This window comes from Erithacus rubecula, assembly GCF_903797595.1.
Source record: "Erithacus rubecula genome assembly, chromosome: Z".
NCBI lineage: Eukaryota > Metazoa > Chordata > Aves > Passeriformes > Muscicapidae > Erithacus > Erithacus rubecula.
In genome coordinates, this window is record NC_136661.1 from 1,496,089 (window position 1) to 1,509,412 (window position 13,324).

A 13,324-nucleotide genomic window follows, 5' to 3' on the forward strand; every position below is an offset into this window, starting at 1 on the left:
CGTATACATACATATATAAATAAATATGATTATAAAAGCTGCAGTACTTCAGGGGCTCACCCTTGTGTCGCTGTATTAATACTGTAAACAGCCCATTAATTTCGCAGGTACAGCAGTTGCCAGCTGTTGCTGCCCGAGAGACAGGCCTGCCTTACAAAGTATTTCGGATCCTGCAGGGATCAAAGCACCGAGCCCATTTTTTGGCAAAGTTTGCCATCTAGAGGATGTATCAGGTAATACCAGGACAGAAAACTACCTTAACAAAAGAAAAACAGATTAAGTGGATTTTCTGGATGTCCGTATGCATAATTAGTTGAAAAGAACACTGCCTTTAATATTTAGCTTTGTTAGCAATATCATCTTGGAAGTGTTGAGCTAATGCTTTTTCCCCAAATCAGAATCAGCTCTTCACTCACCGTAATGAGCATGGTTCTATTGTAAGGAGATTTAAAAAAAATCATAAAACATAATAAAAATAATTAATTTTAATATTTTTACAGCAATAAAAATATTTTAAGAGGCTATCTCCTGCTCTGCTGCTGCAGGAAATATCAAAAAAATAGTAAAAACAATTATGTTCATCACAGACAGAACTCGATATTTGTGTCAGCAAAAGGCAAAAAAATTATTTCCTTTGAAGTATCATCCTTGTTTTGTCCTTACAAATATCTCTCAAACTACATGACTTTTTATCTCTGAAAAATGTTGACTGGTATTTCCATTTTTGTTTGTTTATATCAAATTAAAGAAGAAAATAATTTTTGAATGAAAATACCTTTCCAATACCATTAAAAGATTAAGAAAGATCTTCAAAGATAATTGGCAAACTTTCCAGCAAAGTTTTCAGAAAGACAGCAGTGTAATACTTTCAGGGGCATATGTGCATAAATCCGTCTCCAGCTGGGTTTAAGGATTTCATCTTGCTCTCTCTTTTCAGATGAAGTAGATAATAATTTGGTTTTGCTGTGTTCTTCTTCACTCTTACACCAAGAAAAAATGTCTCTTCGTACCCAGTTGCCCAGCAGATACAGAAATTTGTAGGGGCAGTAAAGCAAGATGTTTAAGTTGTGAGAAAAAGATAGTAGTATGGCAAATTCCCTGTTTTTGAGATATTTTCTGTGTGAATTAGCTGATGCTCCCTTCATTTTCACTATGACAAAACCTTAAGTGTTAAATATCAGGACCAAGATCAGACTTGCACTAGCAGCTGTTTGGCAATGTGGAAATAAAGACAATAAGGATGATTTTCAGAGATCTTTGGCCTCCTGAAGCTCTTTTCACATTGGAGGTTTTGTTCAAATTATGTTCAAATGCATCTTGCTGGAATTACTGAACAACATAAGAACATGCTTTCCACATGTCTTTGTGGATTTGTCTTCTTTATTTTTTGTTGTCATTGTTTTATTGGTCCATGTAAATTTTTAGCTTCTGTAAAACCTGAGGCAAACAGCTCCAACAGCTCAGTTTCATTGGCATGCGAGTGGCATCATTTTGCTAACTTTGAGTATATCACCACACAATTTCATGGGATGGCCCTTATTTCTTGCATTGAAGTAAGTGGTGGTCAACCATTCCTAAAGACATGGGAGGTTTTTTTTACACAGGGCTAGTTCCAAGTCTTAATTTACAGGTGCAGGTGGAATATGTTTGCATGATTTTCTCTAAAAAATTCTCTCAAGCCCCTGTGTTCACCAGGTGCAACTGAGCAGAAGTTTTGAGATATCTTCCTTTTGTCAGAGACATCAAACAGTGAACTCCATAAATCAGAAGATACATAATTACATCCTAGGAAAAGCATTGGACTGACATGCAGAAAAGCTGAGGTTCAGGCTTCATTAAGTGAATTATTAATCCAAATAGGTCTTTATTCTGATTCCCCACCCAATATGGATAATGATATCTGTTGTAAAACAACTTGATATCCATAAATGAGACATATGTAAGAATTGAACATTATTAACACATGAAGTCAGAAACTTGTGTCACGTTTTTTTGTCAGGTGACTGGGACCAGATCAAAAAGATCAAAAATGTGAAGAAGCAGCAATTGTTTGTTAGTATTGCCAGAGAAATCTTGGTGGAAATACCCGACTAAAACTCTTCACTTCTTTCCCAAGGCAAGTGAGAGCTACTTGTTAGCTGAGAAAGAACTGGATCTACCAGTGAAAAAACACTATAATAGAAAAAAATTTATTGAATTTTTAAAATACATTTCATACATTATGCTCCAGTATGCTCCAAAGACAATGCAGCTTTTCTCATATTACTTCACACAGAATACTTTTATTCTACAAGAATTCATTTTTTTCTGACATAAAAACATATATTTTTATGTAGCATGTATCTTAAAGTTCGGCTTTACAAATAGGCTAAAAAATACCCAGAAATTACGTATTCAAAATCCCAGTGATACTCCCAATTCCTTTGTAAATCCTACTTCTGCTGTTCTGACTAGTACAATCAGGTGTTACTTTTTGTTCTTTCAAAAATGTAGAAATGTGTATTAGTCGTAACAAAGACATCCTCTCTCTACAAAGCCTGCACGTGTTCACTGCCAATGCATTTAAAGGAAAACAATTTTGAGCTTTGTATTGATTTGCAGCAATTTTTCTCTTCAGGAATCAAATACCACACTGCTTTCTAATAGGAATTTAATTAATTCCTCTTGTTTAACAATTAATTAGTTCATGGTTTCTGTGTATGTATTGAACATGCATATTGATGGTTCTTTATGAGAAGAAGAAAGACATGAGGAAACAGCACATATTTTAGTCACACTTTGCAAATATAAATCTTGGAAATATCATAAAGTGTGCTTCATGAGGGAACTGTATTCTTCGAACAATTTCTTCTTCTCATTTAATTTTTCCAGTACAGCATTCATTAAGTATGAGACAAAAGGAAACTGAAAAAGAAACAGAGTAAGAAAAATGATCATTGAACTTTATTTTCTTCATGTGAAATACATTTATTAAATATCTTTAAACTATCAGATTTCGTTTAGCTCTGACAACTACCACATACACATTTCTGATCTTTAAAGTTCATCTGCCTGGTTAGTGTCTGAAAATTTGCTCTCTATCATAAAAATGATAAAAGAGCAGTGTAAAATGAAAAAAGATAAACTACTTATTAAACAATTCATGCTTTACTGACCATGTTAATGATGTAAACTGCAGTACCAGAATCTCTGTCATTTATCTTCAATCAGCTGACCAATAAAAGGTTACAGTCACCTCTAGGGCATGCAGAAATGGTAGTGTATGAGTGTAAGTTCACAAATCCCAGGAGGATGAGACTGAAATACCAGTATAATTCTCAATGCTGTAGCAAATTGCCTTAGACTCGCACACAAAACATTGTAAGTAATTTAAAAACAACAACAAAAAACCACCCCATAACAAACAACAAAACCCCCAAACAAAACAAACAAACAAACAAACAAAACAACAAAAAACCCTCTCAAAGCAAAATCCCAAACCTCCAAGTGCATTAATTGGAATGTGACACAAATGTTTGCTTCTCTAAAACATGACACCAAAAAATTGTATTGACGTATCTACAGGAAAAAACTTAAAACCTCTTTTAACTTCTCTGATATAAAAAGATGCATTTACAAAACCAATGTCTTCAAAGGAGATTCGATATATTTTTCATTGTCACTGCTTTAATGCTTAAAGAGGTTTTCTTTCAAAGCCTTGCTATATCAGTGCACTGTTTGCTGGAAGTGTTTTCAGAAGTGGCACAGAGCAGAGATTGTGGCAGCTCCATCCAGAGTGGCCAGTGATGTGCCAGAGGAGAACAGGACAGTTTTCCTTCACCATTGAAAAGTCTCTATTAGCTTCACAGAACTCTCTCAGCTTACTGAGCACATGATGAGACCAGTGGACACTGAGGGGTCAGTACCACACCAAAATTAATAACTCATACAAAAGGAGAGATCATTTTACATTATAAAGCCACCAGAAATAAATAAGGTAAAATATAGAAGTTGGTGTAACAAGCTGCTGGCCAATCATCACTTTCTGCTTTTTGAAACTTCAGATTTAAAGCAACACTTTTCCATCTAGAACTCTTGTCTAGTTCCAGACTTCAAGTATTACTTGTTCTAGTTTCTTTTTTTCACTTCTCTATTCCATCTGAAAGTGAAAATTGTATGGTATCACCAGATAGTGTAGTGCTTGTTTCTGAGATAGACATGAAATGAAAAATAAATAAATAAAATAAAACAAAATAAATAAATAAAACCCCCAGACATCAAATCACATCAAATACCAGAGCACCTCAAATACAAAATGTAACATTTGAACTGATATACAGACATAAATCTATATACTGATATTTATAACCTCTAACAAAAAAAATCTAAATCTAAATCTAAATCTAAAATCTAAATCTAAAAATCTAAAAAAGGAAAATATTGTTAATAGAAGGCATGTATTGTGGAGAGCTACAAAGGCGCTCCAATGTGCTGCTCAACAGTCACTTTGTAGTTACAGAAAAAGTACAACAAAATGTTTTATTTTCATTTTCTACAGGAAAGGGGGTTTTCAGGGCCTGGTGCTTACTGGCATGCTTGCAGACATGTCTGTACCTGTCATAAATAACTTACGTGTGTGGTAAGAAATTTCTAGAAGACATCTACACCTGTCAGCTTTCTCTTGTGTGCTATTGTGATGACTTTGTGAGGAATAGAAAACTCAAATTCACTGAGCATAAATCTATTCTGTGTAATATAAGACATAATCTTATCTGAAATTCTGGGACACTTGCTACTATGCTTTAAAAACACTGACTCCAGCCTCCTATTCACTCCAACTTCCTCTTTTTCTAGGTATGTTTTTTATGAGAACAACTGTATCATTACCTCAAAGTCTCTAATTCTTCTTGCCTAGCTTGACTACATCCATTTCTGATACACTTCACCTCCTTAATGCTGTACCTGAGATGAATGGCTTCTTATTGATGTCTCTGACTCATATAATTCTAACTGCATTTTACTTGCTGCTCACTACTCTCTGTGGCTTCCATGTCACAGATCTTTCAAGAACTATTGCCATTTAAGTGATTCATTTAAATCAAGAGCATTTGAAAGTGGAGCACTATGTCATTATTTCAACTCTTGGTTTCAGAGAAAGTGCTGTATGTTTCTCACTGGTTTTCTTGCCTTGCAGACACCCAGAACTGGATGATCTCTACAGTTTTAATCTTTAATAGAAGTTTGTCAGACTTATTTTTAATGATGGCTCTGTAACTATCCTGGGAAACTTCCCTTTACATTTCTCCCCAGAACTTCACAACAATTGAAGTCATCTCTAAAGCATTTATCCCAGCTTCAGAACCTGCCATATGCTTGGGGAAGGCTTTGGAAGTTCAATGAGTGCTAAGTGCACACCTAAGGAGTGAAAGCTTGTTTTTACTGCTGATCATTGAGTATTTTCATACAGAATTATGCTTCTTTCTGACTTTTACAATTATCTGTGCCACAGCTCACTTAACATTAATTGTGGTGATCCTAAATCAGTACATTATGGTAAGCTTAAACAGAAGTAGTATTTAGTTGATCCATATGCTTTCACAACATCTGAATGTGCAAACTACATCTGCATTAAAATAATTTTATTTGTTTATTTATTTATTTATTTGACTTCTCAGATTTACAAATTCCTTCTTTGATAATAGGAATCCATATGAGTGAAAGTCATATCTTTTACACCATTTTCAAACAGATATATGACAGATAAATGTAAGGTGATGTGATCCTAAAGAGTCAGAAATAGTGACAGTTAATTCTTCTCTCACCTATTTCTTCTGGTGCTAAGTTTGCTTCTTTTGGAGATCCCTTCTGTAAAAAAACAAACTAGTACTATTTATTGACCTTAAACAATATGACTGAGTCTCTGTCAGCACAAGTGCATAATCATACACCAAACTGCCAGTGAAAAGTCTTGTAATGAATGCAAGGCAATGTTATTGTTCTAATGAGACACAGCATCTCAATTTGCAGAGTGTAGCATTACTTCTGCTTCAAAAACTCTAAAATGTGTCACTGTAAAAAAAAAGCATTTAGGCTTCGGAATATACAAATTATTGATTACAACTGTTTCACACCTTTCCATATGGATCATCAGTATAATACATTTTCCCAACAAAAAACTACTCAAACACCTGCAGAGTTGCCTTACATTGAATTAAATGAGCCACAAAAAAACCCCAAAACAAAACAAAACAAAAAAACCTAGGCACAATAACTAAAACATCTTAATTTCACTAAAAAATAAAAGTCAAAATTAAAAAAAAAAAGAAGAGAGAAATGCTTCACTTTTTTGTAGTTTTTTTGTTTTATTCTTTGTTCTTATTCTGCTTTGTGATGGCTGCGCAAACATCATGGTGTAAATATACATGTGCCTTTTACCCTGAGTGACCAAGCCAATTTCTCCTTGTTTTCAGTTTATGATGAGTGATATAATGCAGTTTAGTTTGTGGGCAGGAGATAAAACATAGATTTATGCCATAATGCATGTCAGTGCACAGGACTACACTCTTGTTCTCATAATGAGAAGAAAATCATGATCTGGTGTCAGTGCTAATGGTGCCCAGAATGTGGTTCAGACTGTGCTGGTGCTGCTTTTTAGGTGCAGGTACTTTAAACACCTGGTGATGGTAGCAGTGGTGATTGTGCACAGGTGTTTGTACATGGGTGAATACACATTTCTGGGTGTCAGCTGTTCAAAGACACAAAAAGACTGGAGAGACACTAATGAAAGCTAAGCAGGTGAGTTACAAGCCAGGAATTTGGAAGGAAACACCTATGGCCATTAGTGTCCATTCCCAGATGACAACAGCAGAAATAAACATTTAGAAGCCTGTGCAAATCCTAAAAGGGGATTGGGGAAAATCCTTACTGATGATTAATGAATATAGTGTTCAAACCCTATTTTACAGATGTGTTACACAAAGAGTGCCTGCAGAAGAGAGGAAAGGGAGCCTTCCTGGAGGTTTTCACTATTGGAATATGACTTTTAGACCCATAATGAAGTCACGAGAGGGAAGAATTTATTAGGCAGCTTTGTTAGTGCAAGATGTCATATCCCAAGGAGTGCATGAGGAGAGAGGAAAGGCAAGTGCTGCTGTAGATCTCACAGGGACATGCAAAATCAATGCTGTCATTGGCTTCAGTGCTTGGAAAACTTAAGTAGATTATTTACATTTTATTAAAAAATAATTCTTGGAGACTTCCGGCAGTAATCTGGACTGGGCTACCATACTGTACTCACCACACAGAAAATTATTAACAGATTTTTCCTAGATGGTGTTCCTTACAATAAGTCACAGTAAATGAAAGCCAAAGGAAGTGTAAGAAATCATGTTTGAGTTACATGAGAAGAAGTCATCCTCTTGGCTTAGCCATATGTTTCCTATGATGGGCAAAATCTAGAAAAGATTACTGTTTTGTTTGAATTTTTAGGGGGAGTTTTTATCATTATAAGAAGAGCCTATGAAGAGCCAGACTCAATAAAGCATAAACATTCAGTGTGAGGCATAAACTGGGAAAAGCTCATAATTTGCCTTGCAAGATGTAGATATACATACATACTTATTCATACTTATTCCCCTCTAAATAATATAAACCACTAAAAGCTCAAATGTCTATAATGTTAGACTTCTCCCAAGCCCAAACAAGTATTGTGTAATTAGTCTGATACCTCTACACATGTGAGGTAGCAAGTATCTCTGTGCACTCACGTGAAAACTCTCCACATACAGGCTCTTCATGGGCCAGAGACCTTTTCCTTTTGTCCCAGTTATAGAGATGATTTACTTTTATTCTTTTATTCTTTAGTGAGAACAATCTAGATTTTTACTGTACAAATACAGAGAGACAACAGAAAAAATCCCCCACTTCTTGGCCATTCAAGATGTACATTTAGACAAGTGATTTTTACTAGATCTGCTGAGTTTATAATATGACTGTGCTTTCCTGTTATATGATTCTTGTTTACATAATAACATTGCTATTCAGAGATGTCTTTTTGAAATCATAAGTTTCTCAGTAATAGTCTAGTTTCTTGACATAGTGGTTGATAAAATAAGGACACAAACTCTGACTGGTATCTGTGAGTTTCAGGAATGCAAGAGTATTTATCACTAAAATATTAATATTCTTGTCAAGCTGACAGATAAGAGACTTTCCCAAGTCATAAAAGTATGGGAAATAAAGGTATAAATGAAGTGAAAACAGAGTTGTGGTATCCTTTATCATTACATTTTAGGGGAATCTATAAAATGACAGTAAAAACCAGCTAGTGCTTCACTCAGTCCCCCCAAAATTCTAGTGCAGCAGTAAAAGAGCGTATGTCAGTAATAACAATAAAATGTCTATGACATTTTAAATGTTATCGTACTGTCACAGTAGAATAAAATTAGCTTGAAGAATGATCTAAAGTGATATGATGCAGTTCATTATGTGTAACAGCAATAGCAGCAGTTTCCCAGTGTTCATAAAGGTTTCTCCATTAAATTTACCTCCAGTCAATAATTAGGAGTCCACAAATAAACCTAGGCAATTAAATCAATACTGCTGGGCAATTATGTTGCAAAGTTCTGGCTCAATGGCACAAAAAGACACTATATCAAACTGCAATATTAAGTCATCTGATGCAGTTTTCCACTGAACGTTTACTCAGACTAACAGAAAAGGGCAATCCTGCATCTTTGCTCAAGATGCAAAAGGGGAACACAGTTTGACAACATGTAACACTTAGCAGCAGTTTTTTATGAGCAAACCTGGCAGAAGGCTTACATTTCACCATGGGCTTTAGTGTACTGATCAGAAAATTACCAAAGTTTACTAAAAGAAACCACAACCAAACTCTGCAAGATATGAGTAAAGAATTTAAAAGGGCACAGAGCTGTTCCATGAGCTGCTCACAAATACAGATGAAGCAATCTTAACTGTTTCCATCTATGTGCCTTAGCATGGGCACAAATGAAAAGCAGAGCTGGCTGCTTCCTAAAACCATGATAATCCTCTTGCAATTCTAAAAATGGTCTGCTTGTTAAAAATTACTTCTACCCTCAGTGATTCTTCTGAGGAACCCCACAAGATGGAGCAAAAATCACAGAAAATCACTATTAACTTGTACACAAATGTACATGGCTAAGAACAATGAGCCCTTCTATCCTTATATAACATTTGCAGTCTTAATATACCTGGTTTCATTCAACAATTCCTTCACTCTCCATCCCCTGCTTTTTGCTGTCTTTCTATAGCAGAGGAAGAAAAGTGATAAAATTCTGCCTAGTGTTTTTTGTGATTTACCAAATAACAACAAAACCCAAAAGTCTTCATTGTATTCTATTAATCTGATCCATATTTTGGAGCCCATAATATAAACATAATCTTGAAATTTATATATATATATTTAAAAATTATTAAAATTAAGGTAACTAAGTGAATATAAATAATTGTGCTTTTAATGCTTTCATGTGGCATTATGAGGTTTAATTAAAATGCCAATTTTCCTTACACAGCCAGTAAAAGCACACTGATATTTCTATCCCTCTGCTGCAGCAATTAAGCATTCTTCATGGTAGTAAGTTTTGATAATGAAAGAGGGAAAACATATCATTTCTTAAAAATCTGGTCACAAGATACAACTTCAATACAAAAGTTGTTGATGGTAAAATACATAAATCTGATGTGAATGTTTCTTTAAAATGGCTTTCAAAATATTTTCAATCATTCACATTTTTATTCACAGATATTAACTACATCACTAATAGACCCATGCTAGTGAATATGCATTAGGAACACTGGATGTACAAATCAAGTTTTATTTCTTTCCAGACACCAGCTGCCCATCATTCAAATAAAAGAGACAACCAAAAATATAATAGAAAAGTTTTAAGAGTCAGTGTATGTTGTCAGTGATATCCAAACAAAAGCTGACTATGGCTAGAAAAGCTGGGCTCTCACCTGCCAATAAACTGCCCTTGATCACTTACAAGAGGGGAGCATCCCAGCAGACTCTGTGTGTATTAAAAAAAAGGACTTGAAAGAGAAGAAAAAGTATCACACAGGTCACAGCAGCAGTCTCAATGGACCCCTCAGGGATTTCTGCTAGTCTCAGACTTGTCATCCTCTATGCAGCTTTCCTCTCTGCCCAGAAAATGTCGATAGGAAAATGTTTGAGGGGCCTCTGGTGGAAATTTTTTCATTCTTTCTGCATTGACAGGATGCCAAATCAATATTTACTTCCCACTAACAAGCTGCTCGAGGTCTCAGTAGAAAATATTGTAGAGAATGCGAGAAGACACGATAATAAACAGCTGTCTGGCTATGAGGAAAACATGAATTGACTGGAAACAGGTCCACAGTAAAAGGTCACAGAAACCCATGAACTCCTCAGGTGTCCATAACAACTAGTAACTTTAAAGGCACATAAAAAAAAGTCTCTTTTTCCTAAGAGGTATGAGAGAACAGATAATTTTCACTCTAGCAAGCATTATACAGTGTTTCAATAATTCAATTAACGCGTTTGCCATGATCTTTGCTGGTTTCCTCCAGCATTGTTTCATTGTTAGGTTGGTTAGGTTAACTGAAGTTAGCTGTTAAGTTAGCTATCACAAATCCTTTATTAACATCTCTTCAGTCCTATACAGTATCTCTGATTTTAAGAGAAATACAAGGAAATGTTACAAAACAAGGATTTCACATTGCTCACCATAGTATACTTTGAGACCATCAATGGCACCATAATTAAAAATAAAATGTCTTAATTACAACCTACAAACACTTAGCTAATCAGAGCAGGAAGTTATAATTCAGTGTGGGATGATATAAATTGAGCATCTGTGCTTCAAGAAGTTTCTGGATATGGTGTAGCAATTCTTTATCTTTTTCAAATTTCAATTTTGTCTTTGCTGTTTCCTAAAAACATAAAAACATCAGGACCAATAAAGGAAACATGTAACTGGGTATACATTAAATATAAAGGATGTGGAAGTTGGAATCACATTTGCAAAATTAGTTATCTGCAGCATACCCACCAAGTATCAGTGCTGTGTTAAATTTTTAAACCTACCTTTGTCTGTGCATGCCTTTTGAAATGTGCATAGCATGTTCTTTTCATAGTAACATATTGGTGTATGTGTGATCTATGTCTCAATTGTTTGAGTTCAACATAAAGGTGCCTGCATCTATGCACTGATAGATGGAATATGTAGTGCATATGTAGTGTAAATTCATCTGCTGTCTAATAAAATTTTTTAATATTTGCAGTTAACTATTTTCATATGTTTTACACATATATTCACAGTCACTACAACAAAAACAGGATGTAGAAATTACTCTGAGAATAAGATAAGCATGGAACAACTCTGTCAAAGTGAATCACTTTATAGTGTTGTATAAATGTTACTAAACAGGGCAGGGATCAGCCCCTTTTATTTGTATTCATGAGTGTAATCCCAATCAGTGCATACACATTCCATGCACTGTTTAACCAATGGGAAACTCAATTTTTGTGACCTCTTTAATATAAAGCTCCAATGAGGCTAAATCTAAGTCACCACCAGAGTACTGTTACAGGTCAGTAATGGCCAGCTTCTAGACACTTGCTAAAGTAACTGCACAGACTTTTCCACACATTATTTGATCAGGACTAAATAAATCTGGGTAAGAAATCCTATCACTGCATCTATTTAATAGAGTGATTTGATGAAACACAATCAAATATTTCATAGTAAAATGTAAGATAGAATCAACTAAAAAGGAAATGAATTCACCCAGAAACTATCTGTCTACCAGAAATACCTTTAAAAGTATTAAAATTCAGAAAGGAAGTATCAACAAAATCAATCTGGCACAGCATTACACATTCTAGTTTTGTTTTCTTTAATGCAGAAGTCTATTTAAAAAGTGTAATTCCACCAAATAGCCCCACAAAGAAATGAAAACACTGAATAATATCTCCATATACACATGCTCAAAGCAGTATGTTTATATTTATGCATGCCATAAGTCTTGCCACCTTACAAATTTCTACCTTGACCTTTTCATTTAGATTAAATCCTTCTTGATTTCTGTGCTGTATCTTGCACAATGGAATTTCAGTCTTTACCTGTAAATCCTTTTCCTGAAGGAGGGATATAGTCAGCATCTTCTCATCTCTGCCTTTTTTACTGAAGTCCTTAGAATAATTTACTTCATCATCTCCTTCTTGTAGTATTTCATAGTATTTCATAAAGATCAGTTGTTGAAACATTAAGGATAGATGCTGCCAGCTGAAGACTCTCTTGGGAAGGACCCTTTTTGCATGCTTTCATTTCTCCCTTTTTTTTTTGCCAGTCTGATTTTTGTTCTCAGCTCTTGTATGCTGTGCTGTAACTCTCCAGTTAGAGTCTAGAAGACATAAGCAAAAAACACTCACTTTTTTATAGTGCTAATAAGATTTAAAAAACAGTATCATTTAGACTAGGCTCCTTTAGATGGGAATTATCTTCATTCTGTGTTATTGGTTCAACTGGATATGTGTTGGAATATTAAATAACATGCTACTTAGAACACAAAATATGAATTAATACATGTCCTGGTTTGAAAGGACAGGTGTCTGCCAGTAAGGGCAAAAGTTTTCCTTTGGAATAGAGACTTTGGTTCCACTCCCCTCCCCCAAGTATTATGATTGTTTGAATCAAGGACTCTGAGGCAGAGATAAGGGGGGTGGGAATAACAGCTCTTTTACTAATATATCTAACTGTACAAACAGAAAACAGTAACAGTTAATATTGCTAACAGAACGAAATAGATAACTCGGTGTCAGTCCCTTTAGATGCAAGCACGCTGTCTCTGTGCTTAGTCCCAGTCCGGATCTGCCAAAAAGCAAGCGGGAAACGGAGGCAGGAAGGAGGGGGGAGGGGCAGCAGCAGCCACGCTGGTCTCGGTGGGAATGGGTGGGAGCGGCGGCTCCTCGCTCACCGTGTGTGTCCGGGGGATCAGCTGTGTCCGCAGAGGCAGGAGGCTGGAACGGGGCAGATGCAGGGCAGGTGGTCGCAGAGGGTCTGGCTCTGCTGTGCTCGGCCGTGTGGCTGAACGATCCTGCGCATCCTGCTCCCGGCTCACCGGAAACGCGAGTGCCCTTCCAGAAGCCTCAGAGGCCCCTCCGGGGCCGTCCCCACCCACCCCTTTTGTCTGGACCCATCAGAGACCCTGGGTGTAGCCCGGCCAGCTCCATTGGCATGATAATGGGAAAAATTCTTTCAATTGACACAGTAACAGAAAAACACTCAACCCCCAACATTATCCACCCCGAATTTTTCCATGC

General features: G+C 35.9%; 1 protein-coding gene across 1 annotated transcript in view; it reads right to left on the minus strand.

The window, feature by feature from the left end:
* Nucleotides 1-2,695: 2,695 nt before the first annotated feature.
* The window catches only part of CNTLN (centlein), a 186,975-nt gene continuing 176,346 nt past the window's right edge, over nucleotides 2,696-13,324 (minus strand). The window contains 4 exon segments of the mRNA XM_079330391.1: nucleotides 2,696-2,904; nucleotides 10,855-10,932; nucleotides 12,240-12,344; nucleotides 12,346-12,405. Coding sequence (XP_079186517.1) covers nucleotides 2,803-2,904; nucleotides 10,855-10,932; nucleotides 12,240-12,344; nucleotides 12,346-12,405 — 345 coding nt within the window. The 3' untranslated portion in view covers nucleotides 2,696-2,802.